Source organism: Rhipicephalus microplus, unplaced genomic scaffold (assembly GCF_043290135.1).
Source record: "Rhipicephalus microplus isolate Deutch F79 unplaced genomic scaffold, USDA_Rmic scaffold_21, whole genome shotgun sequence".
Classification (NCBI taxonomy): Eukaryota; Metazoa; Arthropoda; class Arachnida; order Ixodida; family Ixodidae; genus Rhipicephalus; species Rhipicephalus microplus.
The window spans coordinates 8,463,218-8,488,437 of NW_027464594.1; the positions used below are offsets into that span (position 1 = coordinate 8,463,218).

Here is a 25,220-nt window from a genome sequence, read left to right on the forward strand (position 1 = left end):
GAGATCAGCATCACGTGGTGGCGGGCGACGGGTCATCAAGCGCTGCCGCCGCAGCTCGTCGTAACTTTGGCATAACATGATGACTTCTGCCACAGTGCGGGGGTTCTTTGCCAGGAGCATGGTGAAGGCATCGTCTGCGATGCCTTTTAGAACATGCGTGATTTTGTCAGCCTCTGACATGTTCAGGTCGACCTTTTTGCACAAGTCAAGGATGTCCTCGATATAACTTGTGAAGGACTCACCGGTCTGCTGGGCTCGTTCACGTAAACGCTGTTCAGCTTGCAGCTTACGAACGGCAGGGCGGCCGAACACGTCGACGACAGCGGTTTTAAAAGCGGACCAAGTCGGGAAATCAGATGCGTGGTTATTGTACCACATTCCGGCCACCCCCGCAAGGTAGAAGAACAGGTTGCCGAGTTTAGCTGCCTCATCCCAATGATTGGGGACGCTCACACGTTCGTACATGGCAAGCCAGTCCTCGACGTCAGTGCCATCCGCGCCGGTGAAGACAGGAGGGTCGCGGATGCGGGGGACACCGGGACATGGCGTCGGTGTAGGAGGAAGCGTTTGCTGGGCGGCGTCTTGGTACATGGTTGGAGGCACGGTACGGGATCGAAGCTCCAAGGGCATCGAATGCTGACCGAAGGTGTTTGAAAGGCACAGCACCTCCACCAAATTGTTAAGCGGTTTATTGACGGACACTCAGCGATGATTCACGACAGCGACAGTCAATGCGGGGATCGACTCTCTGCACGAGCTGCTCTTCTTCTTAAGAAAAGGGCGACCCACTAGAAGGCGCTGAAGAGGATGACCCACTGTTCAAAGGCTTTACCACAATATATATATATATATATATATTGCCACAGGCATTGAACGAGGTTTAGCCCTGCCAATGCGAGTATGTGCCATGGTGTGAAAGAAGAAGAGGACGGTTGGTGTGTGCTCGTGCTCTAACGTTCGGTTCGGCTCGACGTACAGTGCTGCTCCTGTGAACAGACGTTGGGGTCGTTCTGTGATCACGTGACATTTTCTGGTGGAGGTGCTGGGTAGTGTTGTATGCACTGCAATCAGCAGCAAGGTCCCGACACTAGCCACGACTTGGAAGAACCAGCTGACCTACGGCGTAGCAGGCGACAACTAGGCCTACCTCCTGAATTCGGACCATTTCCTCAACTCGGCAGTACTATGGCTAGTGCGGGAACGCAAACCCAGGAAACATCAACGCTGCCTCCTCCGTGGTTCTTCAACGTCCCGCGTACTCCGAAGCCGTTCCACGGTGACCCTTATGAGGACGTCGATGACTGGCTCGACGACTACAACCGTTGCGGCAGCGTCAACGAGTGGAACGAGCAGCGAAAGCTTCGGTACGTCTACTTTTATCTCGAAGACTCTGCGCGCACTTGGTTCGAAAACCATGAAGCCACTATGACAACCTGGCCAGAGTTTTGCAACCAGTTGCGAAATACTTTCCGAAGCTCTGACCGAAAGGAGCAAGCGGAACGACTCCTCAATTCCCGAAACCAGCGTCCGAACGAGAGTGTTGCCATGTTCGTTGAGGACATGACGCGGCTGTTCAGGCGAGCCGACTCTTCAATGACGGAAGAAAAGAAGGTGCGCCTCCTAATGCGTGGAGTGAAGGAGCAGCTGTTCGCGGGACTAGTGCGGAACCCTCCCGGCACTGTAGAGGATTTCCTTCGCGAAGCCACGACAATGGAGAGAATGCTAAGGCAGCGTTCGTACCAGTATGAACGTCCTGGCAGTCTTTCGTCAGTGTCGTCGGCCCTACAAACACCTGACGTCACGACTGTAAAAGACATGACGGAGCTCGTGCGCAGTATTGTGCGCGAGGAGCTGCAAAAGCTGCACGTGGTGTCTTCTCCGGCCCATGTTGCTGCTTTAACGGATGTCGTTCGCGAAGAGGTCCGGCAGCTGGTGCACCCCATGACGACTCTGCGTGCAGCCGAAGTTCAACCCATGACGGCCCCGCGTCCAGCCGAAGCTCCGCTATTAACGTACGCGGAAGCACTGCGTACTCCTGCACCGGCTGTTGGCTATCCGTCCCGTCCGTCCACCCTGCAGACGGCACCGTCGTTCTACTCGGGACCACCGCAGTACGGCAACCCACCCCTTACACGGAAATCCAGTGTATGGCGTGCTCCCGACAACCGGCCTCTTTGTTATCACTGTGGTGAACCAGGTCACATCTACCGTGAGTGCGCCTACAGGCGCATGGGTCTTCCCGGCTTTCGTCCGGATGCTCGTCGACCCAGAGATGGTGAGCGGCCCCGTGCTATCGCCGAATACTTGGCAAGCCAACGATCCTCGAACCTTCCACGTCGCCAATCCCGCTCACCATCTCCACGGCGTTCCACGTCTCCTGGCCAACAATCAACCTTTGCGGACGTCCTTGCAGGAAGATCACCTAGATCCACAAGCCCGCGCCGGGGAAACTAAGAACAGCGACCTCTGGGGGTGAGGCCGCTGTTGATCGACCGTTACAAGACCCTCCCCCGATTTGCCTGCCGACATCCGACGACATTGTTTCACCGACGTGTGCCATCGACGACAAACAGGTCTCTGCTCGTATCTCTGTTCTTCTCGACAACCACCCGCTGACCGCTCTGGTAGATACGGGTGCCGATTATTCTGTTATAAGCGCTGACCTCGCTGCACAGCTAAGAAAGGTAACGACACCTTGGGGACATGGAACCAACCTCCGGACTGCGGGAGGTCACCTATTGACACCGCTAGGAATGTGCACTGCCCGCCTCCGAATTCGTGAGTCGACGTACATTGTTTCCTTCGTTGTATTGCGCGAATGCTCCCAAAACCTGATTCTCGGAATGGATTTTCTCCGCGAGCATGGAGCCATTATTAACCTTCGCGACCTGCTCATAACGTTATCCAACGACCATACAGCCCTACGAAAGGATGCAGTTGCACCGACCACAACACTTCGAATTGCTGACGACACCATCGCACTGCCGCCGCGAGCCAGTATGTTGGTAACGGTGGAGAGCGACTGTGACAACAAGAGTAGTGGCATCGCGGAAACTAACCTCTCGGTGCTCTTGGCTCGGCAGATTTGTGTCGCGCGTGCTATCGTCAAACTGAGACATCGGCGGACTCAGCTTCTGATCACGAATTTCGGCGGCCAGTACCAACACTTAGCAAAGCGAACAGCAATCGCGAACTTTGAAGCCATCGATGACGCAGAATGTTCCACTATCGCTCCGATTGCCACTGCTGCCGAAGGTAACTCTGATATAGCCAGTACGGTTGACGTGAATTGCCAGCTATCCTGTGCGCAGCAACAGCAGATACGCATGATTTTACGTACGTATAGTGATTGCTTTGCGTCCACCTCCAAAATCAAGCAGACCCCAACCGTGAAGCACCGCATTATAACGGACCCTACCGAACGGCCTGTACGACAGCACGCCTACCGCGTGTCGCAAAAAGAACAAGAGGCAATACGTTTTCAAGTGAAACAGATGCTCGACGACGACGTCATCCAACCCTCGAACAGTCCATGGGCTTCACCCGTCGTACTTGTTAAAAAGAAAGACGGCACTCTTCGATTTTGCGTCGATTACCGGAAGCTCAACAAAGTGACGAAGAGAGACGTCTACCCTCTCCCACGCATAGATGATTCACTGGATCGACTTCGACATGCCCGATATTTTTCCTCAATGGATTTACGCAGCGGCTACTGGCAGATCGAGGTCGATGAACGGGACAGGGAAAAAACAGCATTCATAACTCCCGATGGCCTCTACGAATTCAAAGTGTTACCATTTGGATTGTGCTCTGCACCGGCAACGTTCCAAAGGATGATGGACACCGTCCTGTCCGGTCTGAAGTGGGAATCCTGCCTCGTGTATTTAGACGACGTCGTTGTTTTTTCCAAAACATTTGAGCAACATTTACAACGACTTCAGTCCGTCTTCGTCGCTATTCGATCCGCAGGCCTATCTCTAAAACCGGAGAAGTGTCATTTCGGCTACGAAGAACTAAAGTTCCTCGGCCACCTTATAAGTCACGATGGCATTAGACCAGACCCAGAAAAGACCATGGCTGTTGCTGCATTTCCTCCACCTTCGAACAAACGGGATTTGCGCCGGTTTTTGGGTCTGTGCGCCTACTACAGGCGCTTTGTCCAGAGCTTTGCCAACATCGTTGAACCCCTTACCCGTTTAACGAAGGAGGATACTCCTTTTGTGTGGGGTCCAGAGCAGAGAGCCGCCTTTTCCCAGCTTCAGCAGTGCCTTCAGAGTGAACCCTTACTAGGGCACTTTGATGAAGATGCCACCACCGAACTTCACACTGACGCAAGCAACATCGGTCTTGGTGCAGTACTCGTCCAGTGGCAAGACGGCGCTGAACGTCCCATCGCTTATGCTAGCCGCATTTTGTCATCTGCGGAAACTAACTACTCGACCACGGAGAAGGAATGTCTTGCTGTTATTTGGGCGATAACAAAGTTCCGACCGTATCTGTATGGCCGTCCATTCAGAGTAGTTACGGACCATCATGCCCTCTGTTGGCTGGCCAATCTCAAGGACCCTTCAGGGCGCCTCGCGAGGTGGAGCTTACGCCTTCAAGAATTTGAGGTTACAGTCGTCTACAAGTCGGGCCGCAGGCACACTGATGCTGATTGCCTTTCGCGCGCACCCCTCGCGACGACATCAAGGGACGATGATACCGATGGCCATTTTCTTTGTGCAGTCAGTGAATCCGACTTGGCCCAACAACAGTGGAATGATTCAGAGATCCAACAACTTATCAAATACCTTCAAGGTCGCAGCTCGAGTCCACCATCGGCATTTGCACGTTCAGGGTCATTTTGTCTCCGCAACGACATCGTCTACAAAAAGAACTTCGAACCTTATGCGACTGAGTACCTCCTCGTCGTTCCACCAGGGCTACGTGCTGACATTTTATCTGCCTGCCACGACGAGCCTTCCTCCGGCCACCTAGGATTCGCACGCACCCTTGCCCGGATTCGGACTCGCTACTACTGGCCAAAGCTCACCCAGGATGTCAAGCATTACGTTAAAACATGCAATCATTGCCAGCGCCGTAAAGCCCCACCTGTGCGCCCTGCTGGTTTATTACAGCCTGTTGCACCCCCGTCACAACCGTTTGAACGAATCGGCATGGACTTGCTTGGGCCCTTCCCGAAGTCACATGATGGCAACCGCTGGATCGTAGTCGCTACTGACTATTTAACGAGGTACTGCGAAACGAAAGCCCTACAACGAGGCACCGCCAATGAGGTTGCGTATTTTTTTATCAACAACATCGTCCTCCGCCATGGAGCGCCAACAGTTCTTATCACTGACCGTGGAACAGCCTTTACAGCCCAATTGATGCAAGACGTCACGAGACTTAGTGGAACAGCTCATCGCAAAACAACCGCATACCATCCACAAACCAACGGTCTGACGGAGAGATTAAACAAGACGCTCGCTGACATGCTATCCATGTACGTCGACCGTAATCACAAGAACTGGGATGCAATTTTGCCATACGTAACGTTCGCTTACAACACTGCGGTTCAAGAGACTACGGGTTTCACTCCATTCCGGTTGCTTCACGGCCGAGAAACAATTACGATGCTTGATGCCATGCTGTTGCCTGACACGACCGATATTACTACTGATGCGAACGACTTTATCCGGCTCGCCGACGCGGCCCGCCAGCTTGCACTCAAGCGGATCCGAAAACAACAACGAATTGACTCGCAGAGGTACAACTCCCGTCATCGCCATGTCATTTACCAACCCGGTGATCTGGTCTGGCTGTGGATACCCGTTCGCCAAAGGGGCCGCTCGGAAAAGTTACTTCACCGCTACTTCGGTCCCTATAGAGTACTACGGCGCCTCACAGATGTCAACTACGAAATTCTGCTTGAAGACACAGCTCAGCGATCTCGACGTTCCCAACAGGCCGACATTGTTCATGTGTCACGGATGAAGCCACACTACCCCCGAGCCACCTGACACTGCTTCTTCACGCGTCTTTGTGCGTGTACGCGACTACTTTAACTTTTAATCGGCATTGGTCATCGGGGTGGTACTTTTTTTTTTCGAAGGGGGGGTAGTGCCACAGGCATTGAACGAGGTTTAGCCCTGCCAATGCGAGTATGTGCCATGGTGTGAAAGAAGAAGAGGACGGTTGGTGTGTGCTCGTGCTCTAACGTTCGGTTCGGCTCGACGTACAGTGCTGCTCCTGTGAACAGACGTTGGGGTCGTTCTGTGATCACGTGACAATATGTAAGGGAAAGAAGTGTATACCTAAGGGCTCGTTTTTCCGTGTTTTAACACAATATTAATGAGATCTAACAGACAGTAATGCCAAGGAATGTACAGGGGGAGTTATTAGAACGCGTTATTCGAAGGTCGTAGGTTCGATTCCTGCTCACGGCTGGTTATTTTTTCATCCAATTTTCTTTCTCCTTATTTACATTCCATTGGTTCTAATAACTTCACCTGTACATTCCTTGGCATTACTGTCTGTTAATCTCATATATATATATATATATATATATATATATATATATATATATATATATATATATATATATATATATATATATATATATATATATATAAGCTGCAAGGTGGTAATGTCCTTCTCCCTGTCCGACTAAAATTTTTGACAATGTCCCCCTGAGCCCAATGCATCCGGTCCGTTGTCGTTCTAAACAGTGATTTTTTGTTTGCTCTACTCGATGTTCATTAAAGGGACCCTGGGGCTCTGCAAGTTAGTCATCAAATAACTTCATTAAAAAGCTTCTTGCCTCGCGAATCAGCTGCAACAAACGTCTTTGCAATCGTGCAAGTACGAGCAGAGCTAGAGGGATTCGTCACCCGCTTTAAGTGCTTTCTCTTTTCTCTGGTACCAGTGAAGCGAAAGCTACGCCGGAGGGGGCTGGCAACAGCGCAAGAAGACGCGCCTGTTGGTCAGCGTGAATCATGCCCTTAAGCACGTTATTTTTTTATTTTTTTTCAATACACGGCTTACTTTTTGTGTGATCAGAAGCACGCGCATGGACATGTGGCGGCTTACTGTGGGGGTCACAGTAACTTTGCAGCTCACGGTGTTCAGGTCAGCGAATGCATTAGGACTTAGCATTCATGGAGCCATATTTGGGTTTATTACACGTTTTGTCAGAGAAGAGGGAACGATTTATAGCTGACACTGACAATTATTTACAATGTCCAGGCCGCGTACAGCACAATAATGGTAATGTTCAGCTCGCCTGTTCTCACGAACCTCGACAGCCGATCTGCAGCGTTTTCGAACCATACTTAAAAAAACACTGCAGAGCCCTTTAAAACTATTGCATTCTGTACAGAAGCCGCCGAACACTGAAGTGGGTCGAACTCTTATGTGCTTTCTAGTGGGTCTGCCCAAAGAGAGCGCCGCTCGCGCGGAGACCCCGTGTTTTGGCCGTTACTGTCGCCATTGTGTAGACTCGCTGTGTGCCGGCTAATAAACGCCATAACAAATTGGTGGAGAGTGCTACGATCCCCTTCGATGCCCTTGGAACTACGCTCACGTACGCTGCAATCTACCATGTCCCACGACGCCTCTCAGCAAACGCCTCCTCCCATGCCACCCCCATGTCCCGGTGTCCCCAGGATCCGCGATCCACCCATCTTCACGGGCGCCGATGGCACTGACGTGGAGGACTGGCTCGCCATTTACGAGCGCGTGAGCGTCCCCAACAAATGGGACGAGGACGGCAAGTTGACAAACTTGGTGTTCTACCTTGCGGGCGTTGCAAGTTTGTGGTACACCAACCACGCGTCCGAGTTTGCAACCTGGTCCGGTTTCAAGACTGCTATCACCAACGTTTTTGGCCGCCCTGCCGTTCGCAAGCTGCAAGCCGAGCAGCGCTTACGCGAACGCGCTCAGCAGGCCGGTGAGTCATTCACCAGTTACATTGAAGATGTCCTGGACTTGTGCAAGAAGTCGAACGACAGCATGTCCGAATCAGACAAGATCCGGAACGTCATGAAGGGCATTGACGATGATGCCTTCACGATGCTGCTTGCCAAAAACCCAGGCACAGTAGCTGAGGTCATCACGCTGTGCCAGAGCTACGAGGAGCTCCGCCGGCAGCGTTCGATGACCCGTCGCTCCACATCACGAGATGCAGGGCTTGCAGGCTTGGAAGCGAGCTGTGATCAGGTGGCACTGCTGGCAGATCTCAAGTCCTTCATACGTGAGGAAATCGCGCGGCAGTTCTCTCTCCTGCCCTTTGCCCACCCACAACAACTTCCGGCCCCTGCACCCCCAAGTTACGCCCAAGTGGTCGCAAGGCCGCCTCCAGTCGTTCAAGCGCCTGCACCAGTGACTTACGCCGAAGCTGCCGCACGACCTCCGTCCTTTGCAGCGGGTATGCCGGCTGCATATGTTGGCGCAACCCCTCAGCCTCATTTTCAGCCCACCATGCAGCCTTTCCAGACACCGTTCCGGGCGAGACCCACCCCGGCGAACCGATGGCGCACACCCGACAACCGGCCCATCTGTTTTGCTTGCGGTTACGCCGGTCACGTAGCCCGTTATTGCTCTCGACTACAGCCGGCTCCCACTTCTCCTGTTGCTGGCCACCTTAGCCGTTCGTATAACGAGGAACTGCCGTCTGTGCCACTGTCGTCTCGCCCAGGTCCGTCTGCTCGAAGGTCGCCGTCTCCACGACGTCCCCCATGCGGCCAAGTTCTTCTGCTCATGAGCGGGAAAACTAGTCGTCGCAGTCCCAGAGGCAAGGACTGCGACGCTATCGCATTGTGAAAGCCCTCAGAGCCGCCCATCTAATGTCATTGACGTGCTTGTGGACGGTGTTCATGCATCAGCTCTTATTGACACTGGAGCTGCGGTATCAGTTATGAGCGAAAACCTTCGCCGCTTGCTTCGAAAAGTGACGACGCCGATTTCTGGACTGTCCCTTCGTACCGCTAGCTCACATCGTATTAATCCTACAGCAGGCTGCACAGCTCGCGTTGTCGTTCAGGACGTTCTGTATGTCGCCCAATTCATCATCATTCCTGCATGCTCTCATGACGTCATCTTGGGATGGGATTTTCTCTCCCGCAACGACGCCGTCATTCATTGTGCCGCCACCGAAATTGAACTCTCGCCCTTCTCGCATTTGACGCCAGAAGACGGTCCCTCGACACTGTACAAGATTCTTGTGAAAGACGATACTATAGTGCCTCCAAGCTCGACGATGGGCGTGTCGGTCTACTGCACCGGTCTCTCCGACACAATTGCACTTGTTTCGCCATCCTACCGTGCTTCCAGGAGGAAAGGGTTGCTAGTACTTTTCGCGACCGTGCAAATCACCCAAGGCAACGCCGCTATTTTTGTGACCAACCCATCCCCGTACACTGTTACCTTGGTTCAAGGGGAATGTCTCGGCAGAGTGGAAGCATTCGACGACGCACAAGTCCTGGACGTACCCGAAGACTCGCGTTGTCCCGATTCACGTACCATCAGTGCTGTTTCTACTTCTGACCCATCATCTCCTGATGTATTTGGCCCATTCATTGATGACAACCTTACGTCAGTGCAGCGTTCCCAGCCTCTAGACCTGTTGCAAGAATACCGTTCTTCTTTCGATGTCGGGCGAAGTTCTCTCGGTCGCGCGTCCTCTGTTACGCATCGTATTGACACTGGTGCCCATCCACCATTACGGCAACGTCCATACCGCGTGTCGTCTGCTGAACGCCGGCAAATTAACGAGCAGGTTGACGATATGCTCCGACGCGACGTCATTCGGCCCTCGGACAGTCCATGGGCGTCTCCTGTTGTTCTTGTTGCGAAGAAAGATGGTTCTGTGCGGTTCTGTGTGGACTACAGACGGCTCAATAAGATCACTCGCAAGGATGTCTACCCACTGCCGCGCATCGACGACGCAATTGACAGCCTTCACGGAGCCCAATTTTTTTCTTCTCTCGATCTGCGCTCGGGGTACTGGCAAGTACCCCTGGCTGATGACGCTCGACCGAAGACTGCCTTCATCACACCCGACGGCTTGTACGAATTCAACGTCATGCCGTTTGGTCTGTGTAATGCACCTGCGACATTTGAGCGCATGATGGACACCGTACTGCGCAACTTGAAATGGCACACGTGCTTGTGTTACCTCGATGACGTTGTTGTCTTCGCTCCAGATTTCTCCACCCATCTCCAACGCCTAAAAGAAGTTTTCGCACGTGTGAGCAATGCCGGCTTGCAACTAAATCTGAAGAAGTGCCGCTTTGCAGCACGCCAACTCACCATCCTAGGGTACGTCGTGTCCAAGGATGGCATTCTTCCTGACCCAGCCAAGCTTCGGGCCGTGGCCGAATTCCCAAAACCTGCGTCCGTCAAAGAACTGCGTAGTTTCGTGGGCCTGTGCTCATACTTCCGACGCTTTATACGAAACTTCGCCACGATTATATCACCGCTGACGAAGCTCCTTGGAAGTAACGGGCCCCTCAATTCGTGGTCGTCAGAGTGCGACAACGCGTTCTTGAAGCTCCGCCACTTGTTGACGTCTCCTCCCATTCTCCGCCACTATGACCCTACGGCCCCAACAGAAGTGCACACGGACGCCAGTGGTGTAGGCCTCGGCGCTGTCCTGGCGCAGCGCAAACCCGGGTTCCCTGATTATGTTGTGGCATATGCAAGCCGTACGCTCACAAGAGCCGAGACAAACTACACCGTCACGGAAAAAGAGTGCCTGGCAATCGTCTGGGCTCTTACAAAGTTTCGACCTTATTTGTATGGTCGCCCATTCGATGTCGTCACTGACCATCATGCACTATGCTGGCTGTCATCATTGAAGGGTCCCTCAGGCCGCCTCGCCCGTTGGGCTCTTCGCTTACAAGACTACGATATCCGCGTCCTCTACCGCAACGGACGCCAGCATGCTGACGCCGACGCCCTCTCGCGCTCCCCTCTGCCTGAAGCTAACGTGCTCTGCTCAGTATCCTCGGTTGTTGTTTCTGCCATTGATGTTGACATCATCGCTACCGAACAGCGAAAGGATAATTGGATCGCCCAACTGATCGACTTGCTCTCTGATCCGTCCGCAACGCCATCCACGCGTGCCTTGCGTCGTCGAGCTCACCATTTCGCCATTCGTGACGGCCTCCTACACCGACGCAATTACGACGCCGATGGCCGGCAGTGGCTACTCGTGATACCCCGCAGTCTGCGGTCGGAGATATGTGAATCCTTCCATTCTGATCCACAGTGCGCGCACTCTGGGGTATTCAAAACCTACCATCGCATTAGACAACGCTACTTCTGGCGCGGGATGTACCGCTACGTCCAGCAGTTCGTTCGCTCCTGTCTCGCTTGCCAACGCCGAAAACCGTCCGCACACATGTCACCAGCCGGTCTGCAACCGCTACCTTGCCCTGACCGTCCGTTTGGGCGCATAGGTATCGATTTGTACGGACCACTTCCTCTGACGTCCACTGGCAACCGCTGGGCCATCGTCGCCGTAGATCATTTAACGCGATACGCCGAAACCGCCGCTCTCCCTGCGGCTACTGCGCGTGATGTTGCGTCCTTCCTACTACATCGATTTATATTGCGCCACGGTCCACCCCAGGAGCTTCTCAGCGATCGAGGCCGTGTCTTCTTGTCAGAAGTCGTCGATGTCATTCTCACTGAGTGCCATTCTGTCCATCGCAAAACTACTGCTTACCACCCGCAGACGAATGGTCTGACCGAACGCTTTAACCGCACCCTCGGCGACATGCTGTCGATGTACGTCGCCGCCAACCACACGAATTGGGATACCATACTGCCCTTCGTCACTTACGCCTACAACACCGCCCCTCAGAGCACGACTGGATTTTCACCTTTCTTTTTGCTGTACGGAAGGCACCCGTCACACACCATCGACACGATACTCCCGTACACGCCGGATCCATCTGAGTGTACACCTATTTCCGAGACCGCCAGGCTTGCTGAAGAGTGTCGCGAGCTTGCCAAGACTTTTACGACGCATGAGCAAGAGCGGCAGAAGAGTATTCGTGATGGCTCCGCCACTTCTGAGCCCACCTTCCTTCCTGGTTCCCTTGTATGGCTCTCAATCCCGACCTCTGTAGCTGGCCTTTCTTCCAAACTACTCCCGAAATATGAAGGTCCCTACCGTGTGATCGAGCGCACATCTCCGGTCAACTATCTTATCGAGCCAATTGAACAATCTTCGGACATGCGCCGCCGCGGGCGCGACATAGTCAACGTGGAGCGTCTGAAGGCTTACTATGACCTGCTCGTAGTGACAAGCTGTTAGGTCGCCAGGCGGCTCCCTCTTCGACCCCGGGGTAATTGTACAGAAGCCGCCGAACACTGAAGTGGGTCGAACTCTTATGTGCTTTCTAGTGGGTCTGCCCAAAGAGAGCGCCGCTCGCGCGGAGACCCCATGTTTTGGCCGTTACTGTCGCCATTGTGTAGACTCGCTGTGTGCCGGCTAATAAACGCCATAACAATTCTATTGCTTTCACTGCAGTGTCACTTGTTTTCCACAGGGCAAAGCGATCAGCAGATGCCAGCTTCAGCTTGCCCATTTCCCGCACCTGCCCGCCTGGTGTTCCAACTTTTCATTTCGCCAAATCCTCATGTATACACCAGCGTCTACCGTGCACATTGTGATAGTTCGGTGTGATATGTTCTTCATGAAAGTGGCACACATGGGTCTCAAGTTTACTGTTTTTTTTATTTCGGTGTATGCGCAGTGCAGGTAAGCTCCGTGCCCTCAACGACAGAATGTCGGCGGCGGAACAGGCACTGTTGAAGCCGACTGGGCTTCCGGGACGTCCACTGACCCGGCACTTGCTGTGGGCACCATCAGAGTTTGACCGACGTCGCGTCACCGGATTTCCGGTGTTTGCTGACCTCTTGTTCTACATCTCCCAGTTGCCTCTGAATACACGCGACCACGGCTGGAAAAACTTGCGGTTCTACTTGGCAGATGTACTCGTGGCACTCAGGGCATCTGCCGCTGCCCTTCGAGTGGCGTCTCCGTGAAGCAGCTGTTGGCCATTCACTTTGTACATGCAATAAAAACAATCATTCACGTAATAAGATATGGACTACAATGCACCCTACGAAGGTAAAAAGGTATTCGACCAGCGAAGCTGTGGCATCACTTCTTTACAGACTAGTTGATTCATACTTGAAAATTCGACTTGCTACGCAAGCTGACTAAACTAATACGAGAAAGAAGACAGGAAAGAGTGCTTTTTCTCTTTCTTATTTTCCTTCAGCTTGCGCACCCAGATGAAAATGGAAAGCCAATTGCCAGCTAGAAATAAGATTTCCAGCAAAATTTACGGCTGATTTGCCCATTACCAGCTGGAATGAAAGCTTTCCCGCTAGAAATGTAGCTGATAATCAAAATATCCAGCTGTGTCTGGTCCAGCTAGATATTGTCCAGCAGGAAAGTACCTGGCAAGTTTCCAGCAAGAGCAGGAAACCTATTGCCAGCAAGGAAACCTATTTCTAGGTTAATTCTCAGCAGGAAACACTCATTCGCAAAATAAGTGCGCAAGTGATTTTCAGGAGTATGAATGGTTGAATTCAGCTTTTGAAAGCTCTGCAATGCACAATTTTTTACTCGCGTAGTGACATAAAATAGCATCAAACAGCTACACAATAATAATTTAGGAATGCAGCGTCAGAAGTTTACAGCAAAGCAGCTTTCACTAAAATTTAAAATAACCAACCAGATTTTAGTTAGCAGCTGCCTGTAGAACAGCTACAATTCTATCTGAATTGACTTGCATATTGAAACTTTTAGAATTAAGGTGAAACACGCTGAAAATATAGTTTTTTTTTAAATCGTGCAGGTTTTTTGAGCATCTATTCATATTTTAGTGCTAGATGGTTAAGATAGAATAAAGTGTTTACATAAAGGTTTTGGTTATATGCACTATATTTAGCACACTGCTGTGTATAGTGCATGCAAATCGTCAACAGAAATCACCGAAGGCACAAAAATATGCTTTCTTCAAGTCTTATACTCAACGCATCACTGACTTAATTCTACAATAAGTATTTCAGAAAAAGTATGTCTTTTCAACACTATGGTTGAGTGTTCGGCAAGTTGGTGGTGCTGCATACTTCAATGTTTCACAGTACATGGAACAAGAACGAACTGCGTTGTGTGTCTCCTCTTTGTTCTCGTTCCATGTGCTGTAAAACATCGAAGTATGATGATGATGAGTAGTTTTTAGTGGCGCAAGGGCCAATTGATGGCCAAAGAGCGCCATTTCAATTGACTACAGATATGCACAATGATATGGTGCGTGGCTGTAAAGGGGCCTTAAAATTCCTCGCTCTAACGCGAGTTAAAACATGAAAGTAATAAAATCATGACAGTGGCGTGACATATGTGTAGTGATAGCGGATGGCAAAATGTCATGATAATAAAACCATGATGAAGACATAGTCACCGCAGCCACGACCACACTATAGAGGTCGTGCTACGGGTGTCCTCGAAATATCGGGTGAAAGCTTTGCACATCTTTTAAAAACGTAAAAAGTGTTTACAGTTTAAAAAGCGGATCCCTACCAATGAGCATCCCAGCGTGTGGAGGGAGCTGCTGTTGGTAGGGCAGCAAAAAGTGCTTTTTTCTTAGAGCATCTAGCTCATTGCACTGGACGAGAATGTGGAGAACCATAAGGGGCTCTCACATCTCTCACAATATGGTGGATCATCGGTAGACAGAAGAAATGAATGTGTAGAATATGTATGTCCTGTTCTAAGCCTTGTTAGTATTACTTCTGTGTGTCATGATTTTGACAGTGGCGGCCAATAACCTAGTTGCGGCTTAATAGCATGGAGTTTATTATCTGTGTGTTTATCCCACATGCTCTGCCAATACCCCCTGAGCTTTCGTTTTATAAAAGGTTTTAAGTCAAGTGCAGAGACTGGTGTTGATGCATTGCCAGTAGTGACATTGGCGCAAGCAGCCAAATTGTCGGCCAAGACGTTCCCTTGTATTTCACGGTGCCCTGGAACCCAGCAGACAACGGCATGCTGTTTTGATGTGTAGAGTGTGCACAGAAGTGAGTAAAGTGACACCAGCACGGGGTTCTTGTGTTTTTTAGAAATTTTCAGGGCTTTGACCACGCTTAGGGAGTCTGTGTATATTACCGCCTTTTGTAATTTATCTGTTTAATGTGTTTTACGACCGCTAGTATTGCGTAAGCTTCTCCTGTGAAAATGCTTGCATCAAGATTAAGAACGCCGGCCTCGGAAAAGGATTGGCCTACCGCAGCATATGACACAGAAGTGTTTGACTTTGACGCATCGGTAAAGAACTCAGGGCATGTGTCTTTATGTTGTAGTTCTAGGAAGTGTGTATGTATGTGTGCAAGTGGTGCGTGCTTTGTGACATCAACAAAAGAGACATCACAGTATATAAGCTGCCACTGCCACGGTGGCAGATATGTTGCAGGAGCCATTAAACTGTGTTCAAGAGGCACACATGTTTCTTCGGCCAGGCTCCTTACACGCAGCGCGTAGGGCTGCCTAAACGAAGGTCGGTTCTCGAACAAGCCAGAACAAGACAAATCATTAATTGTGAAATGGGAAGGATGTTTCTTGTCTGCTTTCACCTTCAAAAAGTACAAAAAGGATAGGGAACATCTTTGTAGGTGGAGCGACCATTCATTCGAATCCACGTACAGGCTCTGCACAGGGCTGGCGCGGAAAGCACCCGTAGAGAGGCGAATGCCTAGATGGTGAACAGGGTCGAAAATTTTCAAGGCTGATGGTGTTGCCGACTGATAGATTATAGCACTATAATCTAGGCGTGTGCGTACGAGGCTTTCATATAGGTTAATTAAACATTTCCTGTCACTACCCCATGTAGTGCGTGACAACACTATCAAAACATTCATGGCTTTTAAACATTTTGTTTTTAAATACTTGATGTGCGGTACAAAGGTGAACTTGTTGTCCAAGATTAGGCCTAAGAATTTATGCTCCGCATTCACAGAAAGACGTTGTACGATTGGACGAGTAGCTTTCGATAATAGTAAACATACTGCCACGCACACCAAGATTGGACAGGTCTCTTAATATTCCGAATCTTTATGTCGTATCATAGGCTTTTTTGATGTCGACGAACACAGAAAGTATTGTTTGTGGACGAAGGCATCTCGGATCTGTGCTTCGATACGCACGAGGCGGTCAGTGGTGGATTTACACTCTCGAAACCCGCATTGGAATGGGTCGAGCAGATTGTTCGTTTCAATGTAATGTACAAGTCTGCGATTTATCATTTTTTCAAAACGTTTACACATACAACTTGTAAGTGCGATTGGCCTGTAACTACTAACGGAAGATGGGTCCTTGCTTTGCTTTAAAATCGGAATAATAATGGCTTCTTTCCACGCAGAAGGGATTTCACCGGAAAACCAGATAGAGATATACAGGGAAAGCAGGGTTTTTGTGTTTCAGAAGGCAGTTGTTTTAATATTTCGTATACTATACGGTCCGAACCTGGAGCTGATTTATTGCAAACATGTAGCGATGCTTGTAACTCAGCCAAAATAAAAAGGTTGTTCTACGACTCATGTTTAGAGGATTTTCGCTGAAGTTTCTCTTTTTCAATTTTTCTTTTGTGTCGTTGAAAAGCTGCAGTATAATGCGACGAACTGGACACCTCTTCGAAGTGGGCACCGAGGAAGTTCGCCTGGTCTTCCAAGGTGTCCCCTTGTGTGTCTACGAGAGGTAGTGAAGATGCGTGTCGTCCTGTTACCTTGCGAACCATGTTCCAGACTTTAGTTTCTTGTGTATATGAAGTGATGCCTGATAAGAACTTATGCCAGCTTTATCTCCTAGCCTGCCGGCGTGTTCTCCTGCCTTGGGACTTTATTTTCTTGAAGGTCTCAAGATTTTCGGCTGTCGGTAAGTTCCGAAGCAGCCTCCAAGCTCTGTTTTGCTGTTTGCGCGCGTTTCGGCATTCAGAGTTCCACCATGGCACACGTCGTTTTCCAGGGTGTCCATTTGTTTGTGGGATGCAATTTGTTGCAGCATCAATCAAACACGCTGTGAAGTAGTTCACAGCAACATCAATGTTCAAAGTACAGATGTCATTCCAACCTAGACGAGCGATCGTATGAAACTGTTCCCAGTCGGCTCTGTTTATGAGCCACTAAGGAACACGTGGTGGACACTCAGTTACTGTCGTTTTGCTCAAAACTACGGGGAAGTGGTCACTTTCGTACAGATTACTGACGACTTTCCACTGGAGTAGAGGCACAAGAGATGGAGATACTATGCTCAGGCCTATGGAGGAGTAGGTGTTTTTAGCGAGGTTTTAATAGGTTGGTTCTTTTCGATTTAGGAGATACGCGCTCGACGAGATAAGGAACTGTTCGATCAGTCGACCTCGCGCGTCATACCGAGAGTCACCCCATAGCCTGCTATGCGCATTAAAGTCTCCAAGGAGAACATAAGGCTCCGGAAGTTCATCAATTAGAGAGTGTAAATCGCGTTTTTGCAGCTGATAGCTAGGAGGAATGTGAATAGTGCAGATTGTGATCAGTTTATCAAAAAGAACCGCTCGAACAGCCACTGCCTCAAGGGATATTTGGAGTTGTAAGTGTGTGCATGCTATTCCTTGATTCACTATGATGGCAACACCTCCGGATGATGTCATGGCATCAACACGGTCTTTTCGGAAAATGACGTATATACGAAGAAAATTTGTGTGTTTTAAGTTAAGGTGTGTTTCTTGTACACACAGCACTTTTGGTGAGTGTTCATGTAAGAGTTCTTGGATGTCGTCAAGGTTTCTGAGAAGGCCCCTGATGTTCCATTGTATAATTTGAGTGTTCATGGTGAATGTGAAATAGTGCTGTGTGTACGAAGAGCGAGTGGCTGTTTAGACAGGGAGTTTGAGTTCACTTAACAGGGCCATCACCAGGCCCTGTTATCTGCTTTTTTGTTTTTTTGACGCGCTCCAGGGAGCCACGCCGCTCTTTCGGCACCAAGGGTGCCGACGTATCCATTGCCTCCTCGGAGGCACTGGATGCCTGCACGTGCGGGCTGTTAGTTCGGATTTCGGGCCTCGCCTGGTGAGGGGAGGCCTTGAGACCAGAAGACTCTAGAGTCTCCGGTCTCTGTTTGGGAGTAGGCGGTGTAGCCTGGGCTACAGCCGCCTTGGGGGCAGGTGCCACAACCACTGGCTCGGTATGCACGGGCCGAAGGAGTGGCGAGGGCTGGTGCGGCGGTGCCCCCTGACGCGCCGCATCAGCGTATGTAGGTCCATAGAATGGAGCGACTCTTCGCCGTGCTTCCTTAATTGTAATGTTCTCCTTCACCTTCAACGTAATTATTTCTTTTTCTTTTTTCCAGTATGTGCAGGAGCGTGAATATGCGTCATGGTTTCTTTCGCAGTTAACACAGTGTGGCGGTTGTTTGCAGTTTTCAGACACGTGGCCTAGGACTCCACATTGTGCACAAGTCTGGCGACCACGACAGGTTTTAGAGCCATGGCCATACCTCTGGCATTGGAAGCAACGACGAGGGTTCGGTATGTACGGCCTGATAGATGTCTTTGTGTACCCTGTTTGAATAGATTCCGGTAGTTTACTGGATGCAATTGTGAGTATTAAGTGTTTCGTCGGTGTTTCCTTATTATCTCTTCTAATGATGATTCTCTGTACATTAGTGACATTTTGGCTCTTCCACCCCTCCAAAAGTTCAGTCTCAGTCAAGTCAAGTAAGTCCATGTCAGATACCACTCCGCGAGTTGTGTTCATTGATCTATGTGGTGTTATGGTTATTGGTATGCCACCGAAATCAGAAAGACGGTCTAGCTTTTCAAATTGTTCTTTGTCACGGATTTCGAGGAGAAGGTCTCCACTAGCCATTTTGGTTACCTTGTATCCTGTGCCAAGAGTTTCGGTAAGACATCTAGAAACCAGGAAAGGAGAAACGGTTCTGGCTTGCTTTTCAGTTTTTTCACAGTGGATAACATGATAGTGAGGATATGTTTCTTTGGGCTGGTTAAAAAAAATTGCCCGCAGCTTCCCTCGGGGGAACACTGAGGAGGATGCGGACCATATAATTGGTTAACGGGGTGTTAAAGTGCGACTTACTTGGGTCGATGGCTAAATTGGTTAACGTGGTTGTGAAATGGGGTGTTAAATTGCGACTTACTTGGGTCGATGGCTAAATTGGTTAACGTGGTTGTAGGAGGGGGTGTTAAATGAGTGAACACGTACACACGTATGCGAAAGGGCGGCGCTGGTCGAAGGGACGTCGATCATTGTGTTTGTGGATTCGTTGGAATTCATTTCACCGCGACCTTGGACGTCGACGCGCCGTACAAACCAACCGACGAGCGGCAACTGAGCGAGCGAGCGCCGACCTTGAGTATATATACAGCACGACGGCGCATGCACTGTCAGCTGTTGAATGTTCTCGAAGCGCGACGCCACATGCGCGTCCACTGGAGAATCAGGAGAATTGTAGATGTCGAACGCGGTGTGTAGAGGAGGAAGGGTGCACAGATGGTGGAGGAGTGAAGCGCGCGCGGTGTGTAGAGGAGGAAGGGATGCACAGATGGTGGAAGAGTGGGCGACGGCGCGACGGCGCATGCGCGCGCGTCAGCTGTCGAATGTTCGAGAAGCGGTGCGGACGGCGCGGACGGCGCACTACAAGGCGCGAGTATAAGATGCTCCGCATCTAAAAGTTTATGTCGTCGGTATGTACCCGCTTTAGGCCGGTACGATCAGACAGAAGAGGGAATGCTCCATTCATGCCGGTCTTATTTTTGTTCAGCAGCGTTGGTGGCCACCCACCACGGAGCCCAACAAGGGGACGCTGCAAGTTTGCAGGTGATGAAAGCTTGCAGACGTCAGCCGTACAACACTGCCATAACCCAATGCGCCTAGACCAAGGTAGGCTATTTGCACAGGGTTAACCCTTGCCGCCAGGAAAAATGGAAGTAAACAGAAGAGAGTAGAAGACAGGACAGATAGATAGTGAGAGATAAAGACGAAGATGTAGGCAGAGAGAGATAGGAAAAGGCGACTGCCGATTTTCCCTGGGTGGGTCAGCCCAGGGGTGCCGTCTACGTGAAGCCGGGGCCAAAAGGGTGTGTTGCCTCTGCCGGGGGGCCTTAAAGGTCCAATCACCCGGCGTCGGCTCAACCCCCAGGATCCCCTTTTCCCCGGACACGGCAAAGCCACGCACGGCTAGGCGTGGGAGGGAGTAGAAATTCTCCCGTTAGCTTGGGTCTTTGTCAGTGATCCATCTGGGGACCTGTGGGTGATGTTCATTTGATATGGGTGTGCTTACCGTTACGGGAAAGTGGTCACTTCCGTAAGGGTTATTGATGACATTCCATGTCAGTAAAGGAAGGAGGGATGGTGAGACAATGCTAAGGTCTTTTGACGAGTAGGTATTGCTGGCAAGGCAGTAATATGTGGGCTCTTTCCAATTTAAAAGGCACGCGCCAGAAGTAAAAAGGAACTGACTGTTCAATCAGGCGACCTCGAGCATCGCAGCGAGAGTTATTATTATTACGTTAAGTTTTATTGGCGCAAGGGCATCTAAGGCCAAAGAGCGCCAGTACAAGTGTTTCATTTCGGTTATTAGTTTAAAAATTAAAGCAAATGATTAAAACATGATTAAAAATTAAAACAAATATCTACGAACCATTCAAAACACAGTGTGTTAGGAAAAATGTCACTTTGTTAAAAAATTCATTTTGTTGGCTGAAATCTGTGCTGATAAATTAGTCTGCAAGGCCCAAGACCCTCGCAGCTGAAGTCCTTGCCTGAGCAAGAACTGCGAAGGCTCAGGCATACTTTTTACGCACCAGGCGGTACCTCACACTTGAGGCGCAGTCTGGTTCCTAGGATGGAATGATATCACTGTTAAAGATTTCACTTTCCCAAGATAATGAAGTCTCTTAAGGTCAACCACTGCATCAAGTGATAAAAACAGCGCTGGATGAAGTGGGATATGTTATCGATTGAGCTCCCTGAAATGGGTCAGTCGTGCTTGGTGAAGTACAGGACATTGTATGAGGACATGCACAACGGTTAGGCTCTCTCCACAGTGTATACATGAAGGTGGATCAGTGCCTGTCAAAAGGTGTTTATGTGTGGCATAAGTGTGGCCGATTCTGAGCCGTGTTAGAGTGACTTCGGCGAACCTGTTGAGTTTTTGGGAGATAACTTTTCTCAGCTGGGGCTTTACAAGGTGGAGTTCGTTGTCGACTTCTCTGTCCCATTCATCTTGCCAGTGGTTGCGTAGACCTCTACGCACAACAGGTTTTAGATCTACACCCGGAACAGAGGTTATATCTATGGTTTGCCGACCAGCGGCTTCTCGTGCATTCTTGTCCACTATTTCATTGCCCGCAATTCCAGAATGACCTGGAACCCAGCAAATAACAATAGAAAGTTTTAGGTTGTAGGCTGCATAGATTTCGTTAAGGAGCTTGTTAAAAGTAGGGTTCTTGCTGTACTTGCCACAAGACAGGGCCCTGACAACACTTAAAGAATCTGTGTACACTACAGACTTTTGTATCTTGTGTTGTTTAATGTGTTGTATAATAAGCAGGATACCATAGGCTTCCGCTGTGAAAATGCTGGTATGTGTATGCATGGTTCTGGTGTCCGAGAACCTTGTCCATAGGCTGCACAAGATACAGATGTTTGAGACTTTGAGCCATCAGAGAAGAACGCGGTTGAACGATATTTGTGTTCAAGGGCCAAGAAATGTTGCTCAATGAGTGCACTTGAACAATTTTCCTTCATAATGTCTTTGAAAGACCATAATGTCTTTGAAAGCATAGCTTGAAGTGTACCTCTGTGCCGGAACAAGGCTGTATCAAACGGATACAATAAAGCACTGACACTATATGAACTGAAACTCGCCCTTGGTTCCTGTTTAAGTTCTGCTCCTGGTTCTGATACAATTACTTATGAAATGATCAGAAATCTCCCTGATGAAACCCTGAACTGCCTTTTAGCACTTTACAACAAGATTTTCAATACCGGCAAGATACCCTCTGTTTGGAAAGAGGCAATAGTACTACCAATCCATAAACAGGGCAAAGATCCCTCTTCGGTAAATAGTTACAGGCCTATCGCCCTCACAAGCTGCCTACTCAAAGTGTTTGAAAAAAATGATTAACTGCCGCTTGGTCTACTACTTGGAATACAATGGCATATTGCACCCGTGCCAGTCTGGTTTCCGTACAGCTAGATCCACAACCGACAATCTAGTCCTCCTCGAGTCGTATATACGTGACGCGTTTGTACACAATCAATACTGTCAGTCTGTTTTCTTCGATCTTGAGGAGGCATATGATGCTGCCTGGCGATATGGAATCTTGCAAGATCTACTGTCTTTCGGAATATGTGGCAGGTTGATTACCATCTTAAAAGATTACCTGTCTGAAAGGAAGTTCCGTGTAAAAATAGGTACTGTGTTATCGCGCACATTTCTTCAAGAAAATCGAGTGCCGCAGGGAGGAGTATTAAGCTGCACACTATTTATAGTTAAAATGAACTCTCTTTGCTCTGTTATTACACCTGCGATATCGTACTCTGTATACGTGGACGACATTCAAATTAGTTTTAAATCGTGTAACTTGACTGTATGTGAACGCCAGATACAGTTAGGTGTTAACCGACTTGCAAAATGGGCTGACGAGAATGGTTTTAAGTTTAACACTGACAAGACTACTAGTGTGCTGTTCTCGAGACGACGTGGTGTGCATCCTGACCCCTGCATACTAATGAATGGACAAAACATAGTCATCGCGAAAGAACGAAAATTCCTCGGTGTAATTTTTGATTCCAAACTCACCTTCATCCAGCACATGAAGAGCTGAAGTTAAAATGTCTCAAGACCACGAACCTTTTAAAGATTTTATCGCATCAGTCGTGGGGGACAGACAGGCACTGTCTCATATCTCTGTTTCGAAGCCTGGTTCTGTCACGCATAGACTATGGATGCATAATATATCAGTCAGCTTCAAAGACAGCACTGAAAATGTTGGACCCTGTATACCACTTAGGTATCCGGCTGGCACTTGGTGCCTTCCGTACCAGCCCTATTCAAAGCCTTTATGCAGAGTCAGATCAGTGGCCACTAGACTATCAGCGCACGTATCTAGGAGTCAACTATGCAGTTAAGATCATGTCTCTGAAGCAGCACCCATGTAAAACACTTATGAACGATGTGTCTACTACCCAGTTATACCTAAACCGTCCTTCTATCGCCCCACCGTTTCCACTGGCAATAAGACCTGCAGTACAAAAACTTGCAATTTGTTTTCAGCGAGAGTTACCCCATAGATTGCTATATGCATTGAAATCTCCAAGGAGGATATAAGGTTCTGGAAGTTTATCTATTAGGGACTGGAATTCACGTTTTTCAAGATGGTAGTGTGGAGGTATGTAGACAGAGCAGATGGTCACGAGTTTGTTCAGGAGGACTACACGAATAGCCACTGCTTCAAGAGATGTTTCGAGTAGTAGATGAGTACATGCAATCCCTTGATTTACTCTAATGGCCACACCATCAGATGACGTGACGGCTTCATTCCTGTCCTTTCGAAAAATGATATACTGGCGTAGAAAATCAGTGATTTTTGGGTTTTAGGTGTGTTTCTTGTACACACAGCACTTTTGGTGACTGTTTATGTAAAAGTTCTTGAATATCGTCAAGGTTTCTCAGTAGTCCTCTGACGTTCCACTGTAAAATTTGTGTCTCCATTTTTAATGTAGTTAAGTGCTGTGTGTACAGAAACGTTGCCTTAAGTTACAGGGCCTGTTGGGGCCCTGTAATACGGGTTTTCTCTTTCTCGCTTCGCTCCAAAGAGCTGCGCCTTTCCTTCGGCGTGTGGGGCGCCGCAGGAGTATGGCTTGTGTCCATCACCTCTCCTGAGGTTGTGGATGGTGCCTGCTTGGCAGGCATGTTTATGGCAGTTTCGGACCTGACTGTACTTGCAGTGGTCCGTGGTCCTGCAGTCTCTGAAGTCTGCTGGCCCTTTTGAACAGGAGGCGGAGCAGTACAGACTGCTCCAGCCGGAGGCGCTTCTGGCACAACCACAGCCACACTTGGTGTGAATCTCGCGGGTGCCGAAAGACGTGGCACGGCGCCTCGACGCGCCACGTCGGCGAAGGAAAGTTCAGAATTATTGTGTGTAGAAAAACGTTGACGTGCCTCTTGAAATGACAGGTTGAACTTTACCTTAAGTTCTAATATTTGTTTCTCTTTTTTCCATGCAGGGCATGATCGGGAGTAGGCAGCGTGATCTCCTTCACAGTTAGCGCAACAGGCTTCTGAAGTGCACTTTTCGGATACATGTTCACAAGATGCGCACTTCACGCACCTAGCGCGCCCTCTGCACGTTTGGGACCCGTGTCCGAAGCGCTGACACTTCAAACATCGGCGAGGATTCGGTATATAAGGTCTGACAGGAAACTTGCAGTAACCAGTTTCAATAGAGTCGGGAAGGTTGCTTGTACTGAAGGTAACTATGATGTGCTTTGTTGGGATCTGTTTATTATCTCGCCTGATTATTATTCTTTGTACTTTCACTACATTTTGTTCTTGCCAGCCTTCGAGCAATTCACTTTCAGGCAGCTCGAGGAGGTCATCATCAGATATGACACCACACACTGTGTTCATCGACCTATGTGGGCCCACTGATATTGGGATGTTATCAAATGAAACGAGTTTTGTGAGCTTGTCGTACTGAGTCTTGTCGCGAACTTCTAGGAGGAGATCGCCATTCCCCATCTTAGTTACTTTATAGCCAGGGCCAATTGCATCTGCGAGTGTTTTCGAGACAATAAATGATAATAGATCGAACTGTTTTCTTTTCATTTTGGCTATGGATTACATCGTACTTGGGGAAGGTCTGTTTAGGCTGTGCAGTAAAGAAGCTGTCATCGGTGCGCCACCTTTTCAGGCGGCGATCAGGGAGTGCAGGAAAAGGGTTTTCCATAAGAAACATTTTAAATTTGGCGGCGATGGTGGCCACCCACCACCGAGACCAACAAGGGGACGTTACAAGGTTGAATAGTGAACACTTGGAGACGCCAGCCATGCATCGCCGCTATAACCGAATATAACCAAATATAACCCTGTGTAGTTACCCAAGGTTGGGTAACTACACAGGGTTAACCCTCGCCGCCAGGAAATTCGGAAGTAAACG

The 25,220-nt window shown here is 49.5% G+C and overlaps 1 protein-coding gene across 3 annotated transcripts in view; it reads left to right on the forward strand.

Moving 5' to 3' along the window:
• LOC119185195 (aminopeptidase NAALADL1) overlaps positions 1-13,098 on the forward strand; it is a 74,057-nt gene extending 60,959 nt beyond the window's left edge. For all 3 annotated transcript variants that reach the window (XM_075883773.1, XM_075883774.1, XM_075883775.1), the window contains one exon: positions 12,750-13,098. In XM_075883773.1, coding sequence (XP_075739888.1) covers positions 12,750-13,041 — 292 coding nt within the window. In that variant the 3' untranslated portion in view covers positions 13,042-13,098. The remainder of the gene's footprint in view (positions 1-12,749) is intronic.
• The last annotated feature ends 12,122 nt before the right edge of the window (positions 13,099-25,220 follow it).